At 38.5% G+C, this 24,408-nt stretch overlaps 1 protein-coding gene across 1 annotated transcript; it reads left to right on the top strand.

Annotated features, from left to right (window-relative positions):
- Window positions 1-889: 889 nt before the first annotated feature.
- Window positions 890-22,586, top strand: LOC134204563 (protein takeout-like). The gene is made up of 4 exons (XM_062679372.1): window positions 890-1,760; window positions 21,306-21,398; window positions 21,491-21,825; window positions 21,947-22,586. The coding sequence occupies exons 1-4, from the start codon at window positions 1,607-1,609 to the stop codon at window positions 22,187-22,189; spliced, it is 825 nt and encodes a 274-aa protein (XP_062535356.1). The 5' UTR covers window positions 890-1,606; the 3' UTR covers window positions 22,190-22,586.
- Window positions 22,587-24,408: the final 1,822 nt, after the last annotated feature.

Here is a 24,408-nt window from a genome sequence, read left to right as displayed (position 1 = left end):
CACCTAAATTATTTCACAGATTTTGATGAATTTTGCTTCAATTCACCGAAATCTCAACAGCAGATTTGTTCGCTAATTACTTCACCAAAATTTCGGCGATTTTCCCTTTGTTCAACTGTCAAAACCACCGAAAATCTGTAAAAATGTTCACCGAACAGTTCTGATGTTGTGATTTCGGTGAAATTTCACAGAAATCTGCGATTTATTTTAAGTGTGTAGGATTGCGGTAGATAACGAGTTCGATTTTTGGTCCGGTCTAGAATTGTTTTTGGGTAGGAAACATTCTTGATACACTGGGCAGTGTACTTGCCCCATAAGATACATACTCACGCAATGAAGGGCATAGAAAAGTTTTCAATTAATAACTAAGGAAAAGCTAAAAAAAATACTAAGTTGAAAGGTAATATTGCATACAGGTATTATGAGAAAAATATTTATATAATGATAGCAGAAGAGTCTAACAATTTTGCATATACCGATATCTTATACAGAATTGTAAAAAGATCTAACAAACGGTTGGTTGAGCGTAGAAACAATCTATTTAGTACTCGCGTTACAACTGGTACTAAACTTCATAAAGGTATTTGAATTAATTGGCCGCGACTTTCGGATAGTAGCTCGACGTTCATTTTTTCACTCCTAGTATTTGAAATACCCAGTTAGTTTCATTTTCAAATATCCTTCTCAAAATTCTCGGATTGTAGTCGAACAGATCGATAATTTTACTAATTTACCAATGACTAAAAAACAAAAATCAAGCCTGATCTGAAAACCCCTGCTCCTAGCAGCAGTTGAAGTTGCTCCTACCAGCATAGATGCAGCGTCGGCGCTGCCTAGGATAAGTAGTGGACGGACGGCGAGCTACCCAGCTTGAAAAGTGCATCGAAAATTTCAACTTATTACTTCATCGGCAGTCCATGGGTTTGGACGCGTAAACCAGCCGTCGTGCGGTACCAAGTTGAAACGGTTCGATACTGCTGAACGCGCTGAACGCCAACTTCATCACGGCAGATAACTATCTGACAACTCTTCGCGTAATCATCGTTTCTTGTGCAATGCCATCGCACACGGCAACTTAGATCCGGTGCTTAGCCAAAACATATCTCTTCTGGTCATGCGGCGGTGGAGATTCGATTTGCGACCCCCAGTGCATTCACCTTTTAGCGTCTGGAAGTTTCCGTTGCAACTTAAAAGTGCAGTACCTATGCAACATGAGTGAGTCGCTTCTAACAAGAAACCAAATTGCGCAAACTATCTCGGTAAAGAACCAACTGTGACAAGTGCCAGAACTTAAGAATTGGCGGTTAGTTGTTGAGAGCAGTAAGAAGAAAAACTGGAAGCTGAGATCCGATGTTGATTTATATGCAAGTGCCGAACGGATATTCTGTGCAGTGTGCAGCCAGACGTTAAAGGCAAAACTTGATTGTGCAACAAACTTGGAGGTTTTTTTCATGGATATTGCCGGAAACCGGGTCAATGCGAGTGGGGTAAAATGAAAAAAAATCTAGAAGTGTGTTCATAAAGTTCTAACTGTTTCTGTTAAAAAAAAACGAATTCTCGTTACAATCGGGTTGATGATAGTTTCAACAACAAAGTGTTGATAATCATGAACGTGCTTTCTGCGATTAGCTGCACACAATCAATGGAAGTAATAATGAGGGTACAGACTACAGCAGTACTGCTGCTGCTCTTTGCAGCTGCCACCCAGGCCAAGGAGATTGCAATTAGGAATAAGGACTTCCCTCAGCTAAAAGAAAAACGTAAGTTACATATTGTTACTATTATAAAAGGCTTAGAATTCTATATTCACATGATAATAACTTACCTGAACGACCAAGTAAGAAACTCAACGAAATTATCAGATTATACATATACATGTTTCTATTATACAATGTTGAGTTCAAATTAGATAACAACAGTTTTATCATCCAATGATTAGAAAGTCAAAATAAAGTTACGCAAATTTCTCAGTAGCCCAAATGAACCAGAAAAATTTAGTAACAGCACGTGGCCCTCCTTCGCCGTGCGGTAAGATGCGCAGCTACAAAGCAAGACCATGCGAAGGGTGGCTGGGTTCGATTCCCGGTGCCGGTCTATGCCGGTTTTCGGATTGGAAATTGTCTCGACTTCCCTGGGCATAAAGTATCATCGTGTTAGCCTCATGATATACGAATGCAGAAATGGTAACTTAGCATAGAAACCTCGCAGTTAATAACTGTGGAAGTGCTTAATGAGGCTGCGAGGCGGCAATGTCCCAGTGGGGGATGTAATGCCAACGAAGAAAAAGAAGCGTGATAAAATATGTAAGATATCTTTTTGTTTTAACATTTCAGAAATACGCTCAGGGTTGAACTTGCAATTAAATGGTTGTTTAGTTTACTACGCAGGCAGCTTAGATCCGGATTAGATTCTTGGATTCTTAGATTCTTCCAATTATTTCAGGGAATTTGTTAAAAAAATCTTTTCCTACCCTAAACTAAATCAAGTTGCTTTTCTCAATGAACACATATTCAACTGATTTCATTTTTCCTTTAATATTTTTATAATCTATATATAGTCGGCATTTGTACAACGGCCATCAATCAAGAATAGACAGTCCAACTTTTGCTAATTCACATTCGTTTTCTTCTTCTATTTACGATGAAACTAGAAAAATTTCAAAATCAAAATCCAATCTCTTCGATGAAATGGTTTTTTAGTTCTTCTGAATCGTAGTTTTATAGTAGTTTTATTTCCTTTAAAGTTCCAAAAACTTTGAAACCAAATCCACAACCAACAGTAGAGGCTGGATCACAATAGCGCTTCGCGCTGCGCTGGGCATTGAATTCAGAGTTATGTATTAAAACGCAACGCCAATGAACGTGACGCATTCACTTCACGCTCAACAATGCAACGTACGCGTTGTGCGTTTATTCAACATCAATAATGATTAAAGTGATAATGGATTTGAAAATGCAAGATATATCACTCATCAGATATTTTTAAACAGAGTGAGAAAATTATTAACGAACTTAGTATTCAGAAAGAATATAAAGTCGCCTATAACAATTATAATAAAAATCCTGCATTCTTCCATAAGTTTTAGAAAACTAGAACCACACATCTGAATTTCTTAACAAATCCGCAATTCTGATTTCACTTTTTCGAAGTCGAATAACTGTTTTGCGACGAAAAGAGTTACAATAACAGAAGAGGCAATCTGTGATAAATCGCCACATTCTCGCCGCATATACCATTGGCGATAAGGCAATACCCCAGCAGTTGTGCCGTTTTCAAAGGAATTCATCGTGGAGCGTGTGTTCCCGTATCTGATCAATATTTTATTTTTCATTTGATATTCCTTGGTTTTGGATTAGTGGGAGGAAAGGAAGGGTTGCGGCCTTACAAGGTTGGTCGACATTGTCAAGCTCAGGTGTTTTGACATACCTGGGTACTCAACGGTACCTGCAACGGGGTTTGAAGGAGCTCCTCCTCGGCTCCGCTAGTGGATTGCGGACCGGGCTGACAGTGGTTGGTAGTTTGAAGCAACTATGCTTCTTCAGGTCCTCTGGATAGGTTGCCGACAAGGCTGTAGTCTTGGACACGTGGAAGGGGAGGGCTCGATGACTCGTTATGTCGTCTTTCCGGCTCCGCGAGGTAGGCAGCCGACACGGTCCTAGCCTTGGACACGTCCACGGTCCTAGCCTTAGACAGCCGGCGAGACGGTAACGTTTAGCACGTGGATGCAGCTTGAGAAATAGTCGAGGTTTTTTCCGGCTTCGCGGGACTCACGACGCACTACGGGCTTTTCTATCGGAAACAATGATCCTGCCGACGGGTAGCAGCCGTTCACCGCGCACACTCTTCAATATTCGGGACCAGGCTTGTAAAATGTCATCTGCATGTCATTTGACTAATTTGTTAATAACTTTCTTCAGAAGTAAAATTCACATCATAATTTAAGATGTACTCATAACGCTTGAGTAGGGCTATATTTTTGTTCCAGGGTACATTGCTCTAAATATAACATCTAAGGCTGGAGAGTGAAAACTCTCCAAAATGTCACGTGTCATTTGACATAATGTCATTTGAATGACATTTTGCCTCCCACGCCCCAGATTACATATTTACAGCAATGTCTTGTTGAACAAAGTTGTAGGCACATTTAAGAGCTATAAGTTCGTCATACATCAATAATCAATAGACAACTTCTGAAAAACGTTCTGGAAAAATTATACAAACGAATGCAAATGACATTTTACAACACTTTTCGGGCTCCCTTCACCAGCACACTAAGTCCTCGCTAAATCAACGCTTCACAAGGATCTTCTTTACAGCTTTTCTCCGGTCAATCGAGAGGTCTGTACCCGATCACAGTCAAAACACGACTCCTCGACTACACGCTAACTTTCACCTACTCAGTGACTGAGTAAAATTGTATTGCTCTCTCTTTCTATCCCACGGAAATTTTACTCAATTTCCGTCAAAATCAGGACAACTCAATACAAAATTTTCAAAACGACTTATCTGCTTTTGTAAACAAAGATTGAAACATCGATTTGTCGAATCTGAGAGCACTCCCACGCAAACCAACACTATCAACAGGTAGCCGATGACTTCACCTATGTGTTTATGGTGTTGGTTTGCGTGGGAGTGCTTTCAGATTCGACAAATCGACGTTTGAATCTTTGTTCACAAAAGCAGGTACCGTAATCCGGGGTATCATTGATCAATTTTTTTAATGTTTTGTAAATATTTCCTCCGTAAATTAAATGATTGCTTTTTTCATATTTTAAAACGAGGACTGCTAAGAGTAGAAGGTTTGAGGCGATTGGCCTTGATTATTTGATAATTATTAAATTGTTTTGAAAATCGGTTTGGGCTAAGTTTTCGAATTTCCAATTTGGGGTAACTTTGATCATCCATCATTTCCCTTTGTTACGTCTATAAAGCAAGCGTTTGTCCACGCCTTAAGGTAGGCAATTACTTTTGAAATCCTTATACTGAGGCGAAGCGTATTGATTGTTTCGAGTAAGGCATCATGACCGCTAGGTGAATTATCTGGTTTTCAACAATAAAAATCAAAATTTTGAAACAAAAATATGGATAAACAAAGAAAATAAGATTACTTATCACCCAATTGTAGGTACGATCTGTTATTATGCTTGTTTTGAGTGCTTTTTTGGCAGCTTACTGTGAGTTAACAAAATGATGTTGATTTTATTTTTCAAACTATGGCAAAAATTAAATGCAAATTCTAGTGGAGATTATATTATTCGGTAGCAAATTTAGTCAAGATTAAAATAACTAACTCATAATAAGTAATCGTAATAACAGAAAGTAATACTTTATTCATCTTTTGAAAATGGTTCAACTGATCAATGTTACCCCGCTGATCAATGTTCCCCCGGATTACGGTAAGTCGTTTTGAAAATTTTGTATTGAACTCAAAACTATGAGTAATCCTGCTTTTGACAGAAACTGAGTAAAATTTCCGTGGGAAGAAAAGAGATGGCAATACAATTTTACTCGTTCACTGAGTAGGTGAAAGTTAGAGTGTAGTCCACGACCACGATCTTTCGCTCGGCTCCCTCGATTTTCTCTGTCTCTGCACCCCTCCTTCGACGTTCGACTTCGGTATAGCGGAAATGGTGTTTCCGTCTTTCTTTCAATTTTGCTCCAAGGGCCGAAATAGGGAGAGGGGATAGGACAGTGGGTACACTTTAACTATGAAATAGGTGAAAAGCCTCAATATTGTTTCCTATGTATATACATGTTATGCAAGTATGCCGATGGTTCGTCCATTGTTAATATATTCGGTAACAGTAGATAGAGAACTGATATTACTAGACCAACATTTGAAAAGGGCGTTTCAGCCAAAATTTATTCCTTCTTATTCTTCGTCTACATATTTAGCATACCTTTATGTAGTTCAGATTGAATTTCACAGGCCCATAATTATATACAATCAGCTCGACAAACCGAGCTTTTTTCTGTGTGTCCTTGGCATATGAGAACAGCTGTTATGGTCAGTATAAGCTGAAAGCAATCATAAGTACTTTAATAAGTACTAGTAACTTTCAGCAATTTTAATGATCTTTCTACCCGTTCTGGATTTTTTTTGCAAATTCTATGCGAAGATCTAGAAATGCCCCCAAATCTGCAATGTTCCTTACATATTGAGCAAATAGTCAAAAAAAGCTTGTCAGCTTGATGAACTGTACACATCGTAATTGCTAATAATTATTGGCCGATAAACAGCAAATATGCACAGCTCACCAATTAAATAATATTCTTGATACAAAAAAAGTTATTCTTATTGTATGCTTGCTTGCTTAGTTTCACACTCATTGTTATAAGAGATCGAGGAATGCTCTGCATCTCCGTGAGCGCTACGGGAAAGGAATCGTTGGTTAGTTGAGAAGGTAATTCACGTGAAACCCCATGGTAAGCGACAAAATGTTTATTGTGAACAAACTTATTTTGAAAACAAGAAGATGAAAAATGTGTTTCGAATCAATCCAACGCAAGACCAATGTGCTTCGTTTAATAATCTTCTACAACACGATCGATTCGCAAATAATTTTGTGCTCTTCGATGCTGACATTAGTTTTATCACTTCGCGTCCTCCCACACTAGCTGGCGTGATCAGCATCAACACTATCGATTGCACACTAGTTGAACAAATTTCTGCTACGCGAGGTAGATTTTTATCACTTCGCGTTTTCCTGGACTAGCTGCCGTCCCATGACCTGCAGCAACACGATCGATTCCGCATTCATATTGTGCAAATAGTAAAAAAAATATCACAACATTTGATTTTTAATCATGGAAACACTAAAGACGTTTTATAGAAGAAAACTACATGCATATTTGACGACTAAGAATGAGGTTATGTAGTAAGCATTAATAGAAAAAAATGTATAACATAAAGTTTTGGAAACAACTTTACGATTTTGTTCAGCGGCGCAGCCAAAATTTTCGATAATATAAAGTATGGTTCAAATTTTAATTTGTTTCGAAATTCCGCGGAATTCCGTTAAATTTCGTTAGAAGCTAGTTTTTTCTAGCGAATTTTTTGTAATTTTACGAAACGAAACGAAATCAAGAAATCAGATTTCGCCATGCTCAAATTCCGCGAAATTCCGCGGAATTTCGTATCGAACCACCTGAAACGAAATTTTTCGAAATACCGCATATGCTTATAAAATAGGCAGAAAAAAATATGCAAGCTTTCCCCAGGAATTCCTTCGACAATTGCTCTAGTCATGCTATCCGGAATTCTATCAGGGATTCTTTGGGAATGCCTCCAGCAACCTCTTCGGCAATGTCTTCAGGGATTCCGAAAATTCCACCATTATTTACTCCAAAAATCCTCCATGAACTTTTTCATAAGTTCTAAAAGGAATTCTTCAGATAATTCTTACGTGCTGTTTCTCATAAAAATTTCTGAAAAATTGCACCGTGGAATTCCTAAGAATATTTCGTCGAAACTCCGCAGAATTGCCAATAAACATTGTAGAGTATTTCGCAAAAAATCTACGAGTTTCTTGTGTAAATTCAATAAAATTTTCCGTGAAAGTTTCTAATAATTTCTTGTGAAAATTTCAAAGAATTTCTCCATGAATTCCACCGAAAATTTATACAGAAATTATACAGAATATAAAATCAACAATGGAATTTTCCGAGGAATTCCTGGATTAATTCCCAAAGAAATCCTGAAAGAATTCCTTCAAGATTTCCAGTGAGAGATCCTCCAGGAGTTTTTCCGAAAATTCCACCTGGAGTTTCTCCGAGAATACGGCGTGGTTCAAAATCCCAATCACGACATAAACTTATTGTGTATACAGTCTAAAATTTTTAACGAGCACGTCAGTTCCTCCAAGAATTCCTCCAGGATTTCCTCCGAGAATTATTCCGGTAGTTCTATCGGCAGTTTCTACGGGGGTTCCTCTGAAAATTCTTCCGGGGATTTCTCCAGAATATCCTCCGGGTACTCATTCAGGCTTCCTTTCTGGAATTCATATAGGCTTCTTCATGAGTTTATATAGAAATTCCTCCAGAAGCTCCTCCGAGAATTTCTCTAGGAGCTCCTCAGCAAATTCTCCGGGAGGTCCTCTGATGATGATGTTGCTCCAGCTGCATACCCCTACAAAGGTTTAAGGAGAATTGTCTATAAGATGAGCCATCCAAGATTTTTTTCGATAATTCTAGTAGTTTCGTTGCCAGTTCCTCCGGGGGTCCCTTTGAAAATTCTCCCGGGAGTTTCTTAAGAAATTCCTCCAGGAGTTCCTTCGGGAATTCCTCTGGGAGTTCCTCCGGGAATTCCACCGGGAATTCATAAGGAAGTTTCTCCGAGAATTGCTCCGGGAGTTCCACCAGTAGCTCTTCCAGGAAATCATTCAGGCTTTTTTCAGGAAATCATTTAGGCTTTCTTCAGAAATTTAACTGGAATTTCCTCCCGAAGTTCTTCCGGTAGTTTCTCTGGGTGTTCCTCCGCGAGGTCCTTTAGGAATTATTCTAGAAGTTCCTTCTAAAATTTCTCCGGGAGTTCTTACGGGAGCTCCTCCGGCAGTTTCTACGAGAATTGCTCCGGGAGTTTCCTCTGAGGAGGAACTCCCGAAGGAAATCGCAGAGTAATTTCCGGATGAACTCCCGGAGAAATTTCTGGAGGAATTCCCGGAGAAATTATCAGAGGAATTATCGGAGGAACCATTGCTGGAACTTCTGGAGGAATTTCTGGAAGAACTACAGGAAAAATTTCCGGAGGATATACTGGAGAAACTCCTGGAGGAACTCTCGTAAGAACTCCTAGTAAGAAATTCCTGAAGGAATTCCTGGAGAAGTACCTGAAGGAATTCCCGGCAAAATACCTGGAAGAATTTCCGGGGAAATACTTGAACGAAATCTTGGAGAAATTCTTATAGAAATTTTTAAAAGAATTCTTGAAGGATATTCTGAAGTAATTGCGAAAAGAATTCCAAAATAAAATCCTAGAAGATTTCGCTATTGAATGTATGGAGGTATTTCCGGAAACATTCCTGGAAGTTATCCCGGAGGAATTAAAGAAAGAGTTTCTGGAGGAATGCCCGGAGAAGTTCCTAGAAGAATTTCCGAAGAAATTTCTTATAGATTAACAAGTGAAATTATGCAGCGAAAACGGAGGATTTCCGTCATAAAATTTTTAAGGAAACTTCTGGTGGAATTGTGGGAGGAAATTCCGTATGTATTCTTGAGGAAACTCTCGAATGCATTCCTGAAAGCAATGCCCGAAATTTCTTGAAGTGAAACTTGGAGAGAAGAAAATAAATCTTTAAGGAATTTCCTCATGAATTTCAAAATAAAAAAATTAGTGACGGTTGTCTAGAAAAGGAGGAATTACAATTTCATGAGAACGATTTTCAGAGCAATTTGTGGATAACATAACATTTTCAAAGGAAATCCATCGCATTGTTGGTGGTGCTCGATGTGTTGCTGCAGATCATTCAACCTCAACGAACCAGCATTTCATATGAAGAAAGGGTTGACCATAAAAATAGCACTGTGGCGATCCCGCACCAGCAGTGCCGATGCTGAAAATTTATTACAAATTGTGGTGTCAGCTAATTGGAAAGGAGCATTGGGAAAAGAAAAATTGGTTCTTCTCAGGACCAACATTTTATGAAAAGAAAGAGTTAATTGCGAAAATGGACTGTTTCGGTGGCATCGGGTTTGGCGTGGTAGGTTGGTTGCTGTTAGTGATTCCATCCATTAAAATTTACTGCATCATCTCCCTCCGACGCGCTATCAAATTCGCTATTTACGATTGAGTTTTGCACTTTGAAGAAAGTTTATTTCGGATAGTCGGATCAACCTTCTTTTGTATAAAATGGTGGCTTTTGTATAAAATCAATGAAGACGCCACCTCAGTGGAAATTATCTACAGCAACTATGGTGAACGTCGCTCGGACAGACAGATGCCAAGAGATAATGTTTTGTAATATGAAGAAACTTCGCCTTGAGTCAAATTTCTGTTATCATTCCTCGCAACAATACGCATCTTAGATAAACAACATCTCATAACTAAATTCAGAATCTTGCGAGAAAATTTTATAGGATTCTTAGAGTTTGTGAGTTTGTCATCCTCCGAATGGTCCGTTGTCTGCGGAATCCCGATCGAAATGGCTCGCGCGCGCCGTAAAGCAGCTTTCTTATATCTAATGAAGTAATTCCATTAGCCCCGCCCCTTCGTTAATCGTTATGAGTGCACATTATATTTACACCTATATCAGATCACAAAGGGGCGGAGCTAAAGGGCTTAATTTATTGAATACAAGAAAGCTGCTTCCAGCGCGTGCGAGCCATTTTGATCGGGATTTTGCAGAGAACGGTTGAACAAGATTTTACGCAGAGCGGACGCAGCGGAGCGAACACAGCAGCACAAAAGCGCGCTGGTAGCATTTTCAAAGGAAATCATCGAATTGGTGGTGGAAGTCTGCGTTGGTGGTCGTCATTCAACCTCAACAACAAATCAAAATCTTGTGAGGAAATTCCATTTGACTGCTACTGACGCCATCCATTTGAACAAACTCATTGCATCATCTCCCTCCGACGCGCGCTTGTGGCTTGTGGCAAAGGGCAACTTTCTGTCGTCGCCAAACGATGGTAACCCGGAAAAAAATCGATATCATTTCTAATGACTAACGAAACAAAACCAAAGAATCTTGCCAGAAAATTTCACTTTCCGTCGACGACGGCCAAATCGATGAAGACGCCACCTTAGTGAAAAATGTCGTTTAGCTGCCTTAGTTTTTCAAATGGCGCATTATTAAAAACAATAAATCTTTCCAAAATCGTCATTGTCGTTTAAACAGCCGAACAGTCTGTTTGTCTGGGTAAACAATTTTCCCAACGGTCAAAACCTCTTCTTGGATAAATAGTTTAAGTCCTGAAAAGGACTGTTTGTAATTTATTCTTGAAGTCCCGCTCACTTTGCCACCAGCGCTATAGAAAACGATGCATGTACGCTTCCATCGCGGGCGGAAGTCAAACAAATTAATATATTTGTGTTTGGTTTCGGGCCACCTCCGGTTCTGCTTATTTTTCCTTTATTCCGGACATTTTTGAGCATAATGTCTTCTAGGATGCTGATGATATCCACTGAAAGATAGACGAGCGGCTTCATGTGTGGTACATACCTGTCAAATCGTATGGATTTTCCTTCTTTGACATTTAGCTCCCCTATCCTCGCCAGCAAAAGATGTTCCGGACAGCGACGACAGCGACGATCTTTATCTAGTAACTAAAATATCTTTTGGCTGCACCTTTGAGTGTTTTTGTATTAAATACCAACTTAATTCACCGAGTAGTGATACTGCCTTTCTCGCATTTAGCAAAGACACCAACCTTATATGGTGAATATGGTTCGATGTACCATTTTCTTTATAACTTTCAAACGCAACGGTCGATCGTTTTAAAATTCAATAGTGATCAACTAGCCTTTGCCCCCTGTCGAATGAAACTTGTTGCGAGGAAATCGGTAAAGGATTACTATATGAAAAGTTGTCTAATGTTTTTCTTAGCTTTTGTGCACATACATACACACACACATACCCACACACATACACACATGCATACACACGGACAGACGGACATTTGTTCAGCTCGTCGAGCTGAGTCGAATGGTATATAACACTATGGGTCTCCAAAGCTTCTATAAAAAGTTCGTTTTTGGAGTGAAATGATAGCCTTTCGGTACAACTTTGTTGTACGAGAAAGGCAAAAACATTGTTTGGCCATAACTTGTTTAGGTTGTTGTTCATGTGGCTCGCAGTAAGTTACAGTAGAGTAAGGACGCATTTTTTCCTAATTAAAAAAGTCCAAAAGAATAAAAATATGCAGTTGCTTCTCCACATCTCGATATTGAAGGGATGATCGAGATTGGGAGAGATCGGTAGAGATCGAGGATTGGAAGGAAAATTGAAATGGGTACTAGATCCAAGTAAAGCTCGTTGTTATGAAAAACGACAACAAAACAAATTTCGTTTCCTTTTGTTTTTATGTTTGTTATTATCCAAAAATGGTCTAGTACAGAGTGTATGTAGTTAAGAGTGGCGACATGTGCCGCATTTGACAGGTCTCCTGCTCGTTTGGAACACGATTTTGTATGGGAATGACAGATGAATTTTGTTCCAATCCTGACAGTGTCACCACTCTTAATTACATACACTCTGGTCTAGTAGAGTATCCTACAAATTTGAACATATCGACATAAGGAGAATGAATCTTGAACAAAATATGATCAGAACACATTAAGCTAGAGAGATATCAATATAGGAAGGTTATCAAGATGTAGAAAGCCCAAATGTATGTATATTGAATGGACTGAGGAAACCATTTACATAGGGGGAAATATCGAGATATAGAAGATCGAGAGGTAGAGAGTCGACTGTATAGTTTATATTCAATCGATCAAATACTAATCCATGCTTCTCCAAAGCTGTTGAAGCCGCCCAGTCAGAGCAGAGACGCGAAGCTTTCTTGTTAATACCTGTGTTGAGGATTCTTGGGACATCAAGAAAGTTTCAGATTTCGATGTTAATACTCCGAGGGCTTGATTAACTAAACTTCCAGGGCTCTTCCCATTTAGTATAAAGTCCATTACAATCGGACACCCCGACATTTCAAATATCCTCATCGAAATAATATCTTCTCTTCGCCTCAAATTCATTTAAACAATTCAATACAGTTGAACTTAGTTTTCAATTTAAGTTTTGTTATTGGATAGGCTGAGTTCGTCTAGATCTACCAATTACCACTATCTCTTCATGCGGTCTGCATATACAGTTGAGAATATTCTACCACCAATGCTTGGAACAGTAGCCACTCTAAAACGATCATGTGGTAGTACTTCAGTGACCACGAATGGTTCTTTGTACCATGGCTCTAACTAACGACTGCCACCAGCAATGTATTGGTCCTTCACCGCCAACACCAAATCGTCTACCTTGTAGTTGGCCACTGTCCACCGCCGTTCATCGAAGTATTGTTTCTGCTTCGCTAGGCTCTCTCGGGTGGCTCGATCCACGTGACTTCGTATCTCTTCTATCGGCTCCGATACAGGTGCATTTTCGATGCATACGACAGATATGATCTCGATCTGAACTACATCCTTCGATTTATACGTCAACACTAGCTTACTTGGCGCTACCTTTGTGGTGGAGCTTGGTGCCTTATTGATAGCACTCTGCATAAATTTTACCTTCTCATCCCGCAGTCTATCTGCCTCATCTATCATTGCCCGTAGAACAGTGAAAATAGGTCGATTACTTCTCTCGACCTATTTGTTGCCACGAGATGTGTTCACAGCTACCAGTACGTGATCCACTCTGTAGCCTTAACAGAATTGTTTGAACACTCTCGAAGCAAATGCTGTTCCACGATCTGTTAATCCGGTAATAAAACCTATTGTCCTATTCGGCCAAATAACCTTTGCGGCCAAATGACCCTTTCGACTTAATAACCCTTTCGCCCAAATGACCCTTTCGGCCCCCAAATTACCTTTTTGGTCAAATTACTCTTTCGGCCAAATAACATTTTCGGTCAAATGGCCTTTACGGTCAAATGACCCTTTTGATCAAATGGCCCTTTCGGCCAAATGACCCTTTCAGCTCCCAAATGCCCTTTTTGGTCAAATGACTCATTAGGCCAAATCACCTTTTCGGTCAAATGGCCTTTTCGACCAAATAACCTTTTCGGCGAAATGGCCCTTTCGACCAAATGTTCCTTTCGGCCAAATGACCCTTTCGGTCGAATAACCCCCTCGGCTAAATAACCATTTCGGCCAAATAACCCTTTTGGTTAGAGGTGTGCGCCGGTCCGATATTCGTCGGCGGCGGCGTTTGTCAAAATTTTGGTCGGCGGTGGCGGCGGCGTGAATCGGCGTGGCGATTTTTTCATAACCATTTCCTAAAAAAAAATGTTTTGCTTTTTTTCGGGATATTTTAAGACATTAAAAGAAAAAGTTTTTCCATAATTTGGAAAATATTTTCGAGCAATCTTTAGAATTACCAAGATAGGGTCTTTGTAATTCCCAAATAAAATTGTTTGAAATTTCAGCAGAAAAATCGTCGCAATTTGCATGAGAAACTTCAGAATTTTTACAAAAAAAAGTTCTACAGGAAAAACTTCAGAAATTTACGAAAAGTTGCTGTTGAATTTCTGTTGAGTATCCTTCGAAATTTTCACAGAAAATTCTTGATAATTGTAGGAGAGTGTGGTTGGTAGAATGGCTGTTTAACCGTTGGCTTTCTCAGTCTAGAATAATAAAGACGGCTAGCCTGGCATGGCCAACAATAAAACAGTAAATTCTTAAGAATTTCCGCGGGAGACTAAAGAGTTTTCAAGAAAAAATCTTTGGAATGTTCACGAGGAAGTCTCCGTAAGTTTAACGGAAACTTCTTTAGAATTTCCGAGGAGAATTGTTCAAAATGTCTCCACGAAAAATTGTTCGAAATTATTGGGTTTCTACGGGAAATTCTATGTACATTAGACGTACGATAACTGAAAGTAATTTAACTGCAATGCTTTTAACAGCATTTCGATAGTTACATCAGTTTTGCAGTTATCGGACAGCTGAACTTCAAAACGATGTCAATGTCGATGATAGCTGCATAGCGCTGAACAATCAGGTGCACTTCTATTCTGACGCCATCAGGCAATTGTTTTCCTTCTTGAATGCGTCGCAGTTATCGAACGCCATTGGCCATTGCAACGAAAACATGTTGCAGTTATCGTACGACTAATGTATTGTCCATAAGAAATTGTTGGAAAATCTCATTGGCCTTAAGCGACACACGGCCGAACTGGTAATTTGGCCCAAATAGTCGTTTGCCCTAACAGATCGTTTGGCCAAATAGGTCATCAGCCCAAAAATGCTGTTTAGCCGAAATGGTCGTTTGGCAGAATGGAATATTTGTCCGAAAATATAGTTTAGGCCAACAGGTTATACGGCCAAATGTCCTTAATTGAACGGGTAATTTAATTCAAAATATCCATTCATTTGACCAAATAACATTTACGTTGAAAAGGCTAATTGTCAAACGATCCTTGAACAACATTTCGTAATCTCTCTACTTTTTAAGTTGAATCTGGCCTTTAAGTCAAAAGCCATCTACCCAATCCCATTAAGCCGAATTTATATTCGGATAAACGTCTTTTTGGCAAAATGATCAATTCAGCCGAACAACACTTTTCAAAGAAGGTTGCAGAAAGTACATTTTTGGGCCAAATGGCTCTTTCTACAGAATGACATTTTTTTACCAAACGGCATTTTTGGTCAAATGATCTATATTCGGTCAAACGACTTTTTCATCCAAACGGCAAATTCAGCCAAATAGTTAGGGTAAACAACTTTTTACAAGTCTGCCAAAATTTCCTTTTGCCATTGCCACAGCCATTGCTTTCGGCCAAACTACATTTTCGGTTAAACCAGTTTTGACCTGATAACAGTTTCCGTGAAACGTTCAGTTTTGATAAATGGTACCTGGTTAGATGTCTTTTGGCCTAAAGGCCAGTATCGACTTAAAAATAGAGAGGCCACGGAATTTTGTTCAATGGTCAATAGACAAAAAGACCATTTCGCCAAACAAATGGCCATTTCTGACCATATTACCCGTTCAGTACGAGGATCAGTCATTGAAATTTGGCCGTATTACCCGTTGGACCAAATGACTTTTTCGGCCAAATGGCCCATTCTGTCAAAAAACTATTTCTGCAAAATGGCATTTTTGGCCAATGATCGTTTCGGCCGGACAACCTGGTAGAGCAAACGGCTTTTTCGGCCAAATTGCCAGTTCGGCCGTCTGTCGCTTTCGGTCAATGGAACTTACCAAGAATTTCTAATCGAAAATAGAAAGAATTTTCTGAAGAAATCCAAAAAAATCCTCAAAAATTCCGAGCATTTTTTCGATCTTTCTCCCTTCTCCCTGCGAAAAAATCACTCTAATAATGGATACAAAAAACTAACCGTCTTATATAACCTAGATTGGGGAAGTCAACTTAAAGCATTTCTTATACAAGTTTTACCATTTTCATATAGAAATTTGGAAGAACTTCTCGTGAAAAATCTGAAGAGATTCTCATGTAAATCCCAAAAAACTTTCATTGACAAATCCAAAGAGCTCCTCTTGGTAATTCCAAAGAGTTCTCGATACTTGAAAGTAGTTTCTGTGGTAAATCTGAAAATAATTTTCGAATAACTATTCTGGAAAAACTGGAAATCTTTCGTTAAAGTTTTGAGGCGAAAATCAAAAGATTCTCCCCTTATTGTCTTGAAAATATCTAAAATGACCAATTCAGCCGAACGACACTTTCGATCGATAGTCCTTTTCGACCAAACGACTATTTCGGCCGATGGACATGTTCACGATTTTTCAGCCAAAGGGACTGTTCGACCAAACGACATTCTGGGCCAAATAACTTTAGGCTAAATATCCTTGCGAAGTCTGAAAACATAATGAGATCATATAGAAAACGTATTTTGATTTTGACATCAAATTGAGTCATAATTCGTTTTCAAATATCATAATGTTGATTGATTACATATTTTGATCTCATTTTGCTGTAGATTACTAAATTGAATGATATGACATCAAACTGTGTACATACTTATTTTGTTATCGGAAACCAATATCAAAATTAGTTTTCGATTTGCTCTCATCGACAGCAGGAATAGTTAATGATTGAATGTCACAGTAAGATATTTCTGCTATTACGTTTTGTTATTTTAACCGTTAAAACGACCAAAAAGATATCAAATTAAGTAAACATAATCGATGATTTCACAACATTAAAAAAAAGTTATCGGTTTGCTCGGGAAGGCTTCTACCAAATAGTCTTTTCGGTTAAACGACATATTCGGCCTAACAACTTTCAGCCTTGTGGCTTTCTGCCGAACGACTCTTTTCTGTTCAAAAATTCAATTTCAATTAGATTTTTTTGAATTTCAACGCAATTTTTACGCTTAGTTTTTACGGAGAGCTTTTCAAAATTTCAACAAGATATTGTATGGAATTTTCATGGAAATAATTGGTATCTTCACGAAAAATTCTCTGGAGTGATGTTGTAGAGATCTATCAGGAAATTATATGGAAATTACACTGAATCTTTAAAGTTTCCACTGAAAATTTGAATCGGCTCGGAAAATTATAGATCAGCGGCGTGACAAATTTGAAACGATGCAAAAATGTCGGCGGCGGCGGCGGCGCACACCTCTACTTTTAGCCGAATAACCGTTTTGACAAAATAACCCTTTCGACCAAATGACCCTTTCGGCCAAATGAACCTTTCGGCCAAATGACCCTTTCGGCTAAACGACCCTTCCCCCCATTAGGCCGAAGGTCATTAGGCCAAAATGGTAGTTTGGCTGAAAGGGTCATTTGACCGAAAGGGTTATTTGGCCGAAATGGTCATTTCGCCGAATGGGGCATTTGGCCGAATACGATAATTGGCAGAATAGATCATCTGCAAAGTGAGACGTCTCACTTCTCACTCCTCTTTTATTACTTCTCAGATGGTCTATTCGGCCAATTGTCGTATTCGGCCAAATGACCCTTTCGGCCAAATGATCCTTTCAGACAAACTACCATTTTGGCCAAATGACCAATTCGGCCAAATAATCTATTAGGCCAACAACTATCGGCCAAATGACCATTTAGACAAATGACCCTTTCGGTCAAATAAGCCTTTCGGCCAAATGACCCTTTCGGCAAATTAACCATTTCGGCCAAATAACCCTTTCGGCCAAATGACTATCGACCTAATGATCTGTTCGGCCAAACAACTTTCGGCCAAGTAGCCTTCGGCCAAATGGCATTAGGCTGAAAGTCATTTGGCCGAAAGGGTCGTTTGGCCGAAAGGGTTACTTGGCCAAAAGTTGTTTGGCCGAAAGGGTTACTTGGCCAAAAGTTGTTTGGCCTAACATGTCATTTGGCCAAAAAGGTTATTCGGCCGATTTGGTCATTTGGCCGAGAGGGTAGTTTGACTGAAAGGGTCATTTGGCTGAAAGTGTCATTTGGCCGAAAGCGTCATTTGGCCGAATAGGTAGTAGATACTTCAACGCTTCTACTTGGGCTTTCATTTATTCCTTCTTCCCGCCGTATTTGTCCTTTTTCTTTCGATCGGTAACAAATCGTGAGAGCTCTGAATGCTCAACAGAGTCTTCGAAACTATCGCCTTCGGCTTCAGATGCACTCATACCATTTATTCACATTCACGATTCCAACCGTATGTGGTTGTGGTGGTCTTGTCTATTGTTGCCGTAACAGATCACATTCATGTGCTCACCACATGGCTCTAAGAGTCTACAGTACATAATCTGCTTATAGCACTTGTCAAAGTCTCTGACAACTTAACAATCACTTCCTTCATAAAATCAACACGATTTCTGATCACGTGAGTATCTTTCTCAACTAATAAAATAATATACCGAAAAAACTTATAGAATTAGCACGATTCCTAGCTTTTCCACACCGACGCAAAACTTGAGGCCCAATCCTGTGTACAGACTGTTGAGGATTCTTGGGACATCAAGAGAGTTTCGGACTTCGACGTTAATACTCCGGAGGCTTGATATAGACTAAAGATATATTAAATATAACCCAGGTTCGTAATGCTCATTCAATCTCAGAAGCACAGGATGCTCCCTCTCGAAAACCTGGAGAGTGGTTACCATTTTCGCTCACTACGATTGCCGCCAATCGTTAGTTTTCTCTTTTTCTTTCATGTTCAAGTCTTTTTGTGGCAAATGGTAGTAGCTTATGTGGAACAAATAAGCGTGGTGTTGCAGCTAGAGTAAGCGCATCTCTACGGCTATTATTGTTACTATTCTGGGTTCGTATCCCGGAGCGGCCATACAATTTTGCGATTGTTCTGCGGTAATTCTCGCAAAAAGTGAGTGAGAGGTAAAAATGATGAAACGAAAATGGATTTTCATCTAATAGGCAAGATTTTCGTTTAGTTTCTTAGGCTAATTCTAGAGAAAATATTGATAGGTGAAAGAAGATCCTCAACACAAACAACGAAAAAAAAAATCTCATTTGACCCAAAAAACGCTTGTTTTGGTCTAATTGAAACGAAAAGCCGAAACCCGGTATATGACAAAATGAAAAGTGTAATCTATTGTGTTTGTAAGTGTGTAGGTGATTTACAATTTCCTGGGTTCTTCCCATTTAGTATAAAGTCCATCACACCTGTGAGTGACACTCCTTTATAAGGCCTTGTATACGGTATACGGACCATCCTAACCGCAAGATCCATCAAGTTTATCCTAAAAACTAGCGGTGTTGGTGCCTATCTCGTGCAAAAAATACTAAAAAATATAAATGAGTATTTTTTAGCGTGTTTTAGGCAGAAAAAATAGTATTTTGGCAATAACTTCTGATCCCATAGTCCGATCTGGCCAATTTTTAAGTAATTCGGACCATGCTAAGTTCCAAAACTTGTGTTTAAAAAATTGGTTCACATACACACATACACACATAAACATACACGCATACAGACATCACCTCACTTCGTCGAGCTGAATCGATTGGTATATAACACTATGGGTCTCCTATGGCCCCTATCAAAAGTTCGTTTTTGGAGTGATCATATAGCTTTTCGGTTCAACTTTGTTGTACGAGAAAGGCAAAACGAATAGTAGCTGGACAGCATTTTGTCACACACACGCTAGAAAACATATTATAGAAACAAAATTTTTCCGGTTTGAATTCAATAATAAATATTGTTAAGGCTCATGATATTTTATTTTTGAAAGTTGAAACAATCCAGAATATTGTTGTTTCTGCAGCCATAATTTGTGCAACGCTAAAGTTGTTCAACAATATTATTGTTGAAATGAATGTCAATGTATTTTTGCAACACGTTTGATTCAACAATAAACATTGTTGAAATAAAACCGTATTGATGTATGTTACTTTTATTCTTTTTTAATTAAATTGAAAAAATATTCAAACAACATCGTAAATAACGGTACAATATTCATCATATATATATTTAATCTTCAAATAAATCCACAGAATTAGAACAATGCCATAAACTGAGGAAAATGGACGTATGATTTTTAATCAAATGCCTTATGAAAATTTGCCGAAAAGAATCAGTATGAATTTTAATATATTGGCTTACTTACTTGGACGCCATGGACGTCGGGGTCGGGAGGCCGGTATGTAGACCACATGCCCATCGACGCTTAAATACTCGGGGAATTAACTGCGTATAAGAAGCACTGTTGGTGGAATAATCAGTCGAAGATTCATAAGGCACCAGTTATGATTTTCACTAGTCCTGTTCGCTGAGTGTACTCTGCAACTTGTTTTGTTTGTCGTCCTTCAGCACCCGGTGAGCCGGTAATGAATTGTTCGGCAACACCACCGACGGTCGATGGTCAGTGTTGCTGGTAACACCATTATTTTAATGTCCATTTACTTGTCGTTCAATAGATCATAGCTTATGCAGTTTTTAGGTGCAGAAATGTCGGTCACACGATGCTATTTGTTTTGTTCAATCGGCATTTTCAATTCTATAGAATGATTCTTCATACAAATTTAAAAATACACACTGATTTGAATTAAATCAATTTGAGAACAACAAGACATATTTTTAAAATAACTATAATTCTGTTGTTTAAATAATTTTAGTTTGTTTGTAGAAATTTTGTGTGAAATGTTTGTATGAAACTTTTGAGCCTATGATGGGATCCGGCCAATTTTCAATAGGATACAATGGAACAGGAATTCAAATTGTTGCAAGCAAATCGATTACAGATAAGTGCCAAAACACACATTACTTAGTATACAAGAAAGACTAAAATAACGAAATAAATTCAAAAGTAATCAAAAGTTATGGTACACTTACACTTAAAATTATGGACTCATAGCTTTTCATGATTTCAAAGACATTATCTAAATAATCTAAAACGACATCGAGAACATCCATACAATCGAAAAAGAGACCAAATCATCAATCAATTATTAAATCTGTTGTTTTATTTACCATTGCGGATTGCGTAACAGTTTTGTTTACATAAGACACGAAAAAGAAGGCTGAACTGTTGTCATCATTACACTCAGCTAACCAAGTAAAGCCAAACTAGGCAATTTGGTTTACCGGCCAGTTAGCCAATAGTCCACTGGCTTGAAGTTGCATTATTGGACGGCCACTCGACCAAAACCCACAACTAAGGAGAAATGATAATTATATTTTTTTGTTATTGATCAATGTCTATTGCTACGCAAAAACCAAGAGTTATTAATGAAATCACCTTCGTTTCTTTCTGTACATTGCAGCCGATTGGCTACGTGTTTGCCGCCGAGACAACCCAAATGAAGATCACTGCTTCAAAAAGATGTTCGAGGAGACGTTTCCATACATTGCAAAAGGTAATCGAGCGTTTATAAGTTGTAATGAACGTCAATCACAATCATAACCCATAACGATATCTGTTTTCTAACATTTTCTGTCAACCCCGTAGGTATATCCGAAATTGGAGTCCAAACCTTTGATCCGCTGCGAATAGAGTCTGTTCAAGTTTCACGTGGCTCCGGTGCGCTTATGCTCAGTGGAGGTTTCAAAAAACTAACTATCAAGGGCCCATCAAATACAACCGTGCAAAAGGCCAATCTGGATTTTAGAACTCACGCGCTGAATTTTGATCTGGAAATTCCAAAGCTGAAGATCGATGCAATTTACAATCTGAAAGGAAATGTCCTTCTTTTGCCACTGGTGGGCGATGGCGACGTAACTATGGTACTGAAAGACGTTAAGACATCCGTCGTTACCAAGTTCAGTGTGCGCCCTTTGCCTGAGGTAAGTGGGTGGTAAAAAATACAGCACGATGGCAATCGCAGCAAAAAGGATTGTAGCTCTCCTTGAAAAATTCCTGTAGTTCCGTTGGATTCATTATCATTTCATTTTGTGATTGTTTCAGGATGCAATTTTCATCGAGGAAATGAAAGTCACCTTTCTGGTTGGTGGCATGCGCATTCATCTGGACAACCTCTTCCAAGGTAACCAGGTGCTCGGGGCGTCGTTGAATCTGTTTTTGAATCAGAATGCCAACGAAGTGATTGCAGAGTTAAGAACGGACCTCGAGCATGGATTGGCGGATATCTTTACCGGGCTGTGGAACGAACTATTTAACAAATTGCCTCTGAAACTTTGGCTGGTGTGATAATATCCGTGTTCGATGGGTAAGATATTTATAAGGACAATGAAAGCAATGCAATGCAACTGCTTACAACAACTACGAGAAACTACGTACAATTCTGTGTAAATATGAACTTAAATCTATTGAAATCTTGAACTCCTCTATGAAAATATTTTTACTAGATTAATAAGCGTGATTAGAGCAGCATGTTTGGAAGGACTGACCAAAATCTCCAAGATATTATCATTAAATTAAAAATAGCAAAATTATCTTGTAAATAGTGTTAGAATGTTAAAACAAATTATCAAGGTTAGCAGTATCAATGCTAGTGATTGATATCACCGCCACCCAGTTACAGGAAAAAAATTTGCATTCCTCAAATCCATTCAAGGGCGATCATGGACAAAAATAAAGAGTACCAATAATCGTAACATCGTAGCAATAATGTGAATTCTCAATCGTTTCATTAAGAATTTTAAATTTGAATCAGAATTTGAAAACAAGAAAAATAAAAGTAACCAGACTTCTGTTTTATTACTGAAATTGAATTAATAGTACACTTTTTTACTCACGAATTTCGTAGAAGTAATCTTAATTGATAAGAATGACGAAGTTAATTCTTATCATCTTATCATTCTTATTTCCGATTGTTAAAATCCCAGATAAAAGACTAAAATATGGGGTGATCGTCCCTTGCTACCACACTCATAGTGGAGGTAGTGAGTTTTCGATAGATTTTCAGCAATTATGCTTGTTACGATGATTTTAGCTGAAAATTCAAACCATCCCATAGGAAATAAAATTACAGACACTCAAACTATTCAAGAGAGTACAATGTTAAGCCCCCACACCCGCTATGTCACATTTTTTGTATGAAACATCTGAAAATTTTGAATGGATCGTCACACTTCGCTGAACCCCCTCCCCTCTAAGCGTTACATAATTTGTGGACGCTCCCTTATTAGAAGCTCATTTTTAAAACACTTATCTTAGCTGATATGCTCGCAAAAACTTGCAGTCGGCGTGGGATCCTGTCGCATTGTTCCCTATAGTAAATTGGCCGAATCGGACCATGGGCTCAAAAGTTATGGCCAAAATACATTTTCTTTGAACGAAGACGAGTGAAAAAATCTAGCTCACTTTTTTACACTTATCCTTAACTGATTGGCTCGCAAAAAGTAGCGTTCGACAGGGAATCCAGTCCCATTGCTTTCTATTGAGAACTGGGCTGACGGGATCTGAAGCTATGATCGAAATACGTTTTGGAAAATCTGGTCAACTTTTTCAATCAGTTTCCATCAACAGATTTACCCGCAACAAATTGTGTTCGGGCTGATCAGGCTCTGGGCTCGGAAGTTTTGGCCAATTTACTTTTTTTTACAAAAAAAAGAAACTTTTTAAAATAGGCCCGGAGACTAATATATTCGTAAAATGCATTTGAAATCACTTATTTTTGGGGCACTTAGTCTCGACTTGTTTACTCACAACAAGTTATATAGGACGACGAATCTTTTTTCATTATTTCCTATTAGAAATCAGGCTATGGGCTCAGTAGTTGAAAACTCACTCATTTTACGGACATTTATCCATAACCGAAATACGTATCTGTTGATACAAAGTGAATTTAGTGGAAGTAAATGAAATAGTGAAGTCTTTTTAACTTTGTAGCATTTCCCCTAAGATGCTTAATATTTATTTATCATTAAAAACTAACTGATTTTTCGAGCACGTTCTAAGAGAGATCTGAGTAGGCAAAGCCGCGTAGTCGATAGCAGTTCTATTCTGCTGTCAGGTTTTTTTACATGAATATTAAAAAAATGTGAATTCGTAACGAGTGAAGTCTCAATCGAATATCAAGTGTCATCAACAAATACAGATTGAACATTTCCTTAAGTCACGCTCCTTTGACCCAGAAGTATTCCTTGAAACAGAGGCGAAGAAACTTCAATGTTCTTCGGAAGAGGCGTTTTACAATTGCGTTTATTTATCTTAAGGCTCTATAAACCGTAATCAATCCGATGATTTTATTCGAATCCGCACTAATACTAATAAAGTTTTGAACTAAATTCAATATTTTGGGGCTATTTGCCGACTTACCTCAATCATAGCATATTCATTACATTTTCATATTAATTTTTCACTTATCCAAACTAACAATTACTGAGGAATTACTGGAAAAACGCTGAAAACTGCTTTTTTCCTAGACCGACATTCGCATTTTTATCGAACGCATACTATCTCCG

This window comes from Armigeres subalbatus, unplaced genomic scaffold (genome assembly GCF_024139115.2).
Source record: "Armigeres subalbatus isolate Guangzhou_Male unplaced genomic scaffold, GZ_Asu_2 Contig700, whole genome shotgun sequence".
Taxonomy (NCBI): domain Eukaryota; kingdom Metazoa; phylum Arthropoda; class Insecta; order Diptera; family Culicidae; genus Armigeres; species Armigeres subalbatus.
Note: the sequence above shows the minus strand (reverse complement) of the source record. Positions and strands in the feature narration are given on the sequence as shown.

Coding starts and splice junctions, on each gene's coding strand:
- LOC134204563 (XM_062679372.1), top strand. CDS start 1,607: ATGAACGTGCTTTCTGCGATTAGCTGCACACAATCAATGGAAGTAATA. Junction 1,761..21,305: donor CCCTCAGCTAAAAGAAAAAC/GTAAGTTACATA, acceptor TGTACATTGCAG/CCGATTGGCTACGTGTTTGC. Junction 21,826..21,946: donor GTGTGCGCCCTTTGCCTGAG/GTAAGTGGGTGG, acceptor TGATTGTTTCAG/GATGCAATTTTCATCGAGGA.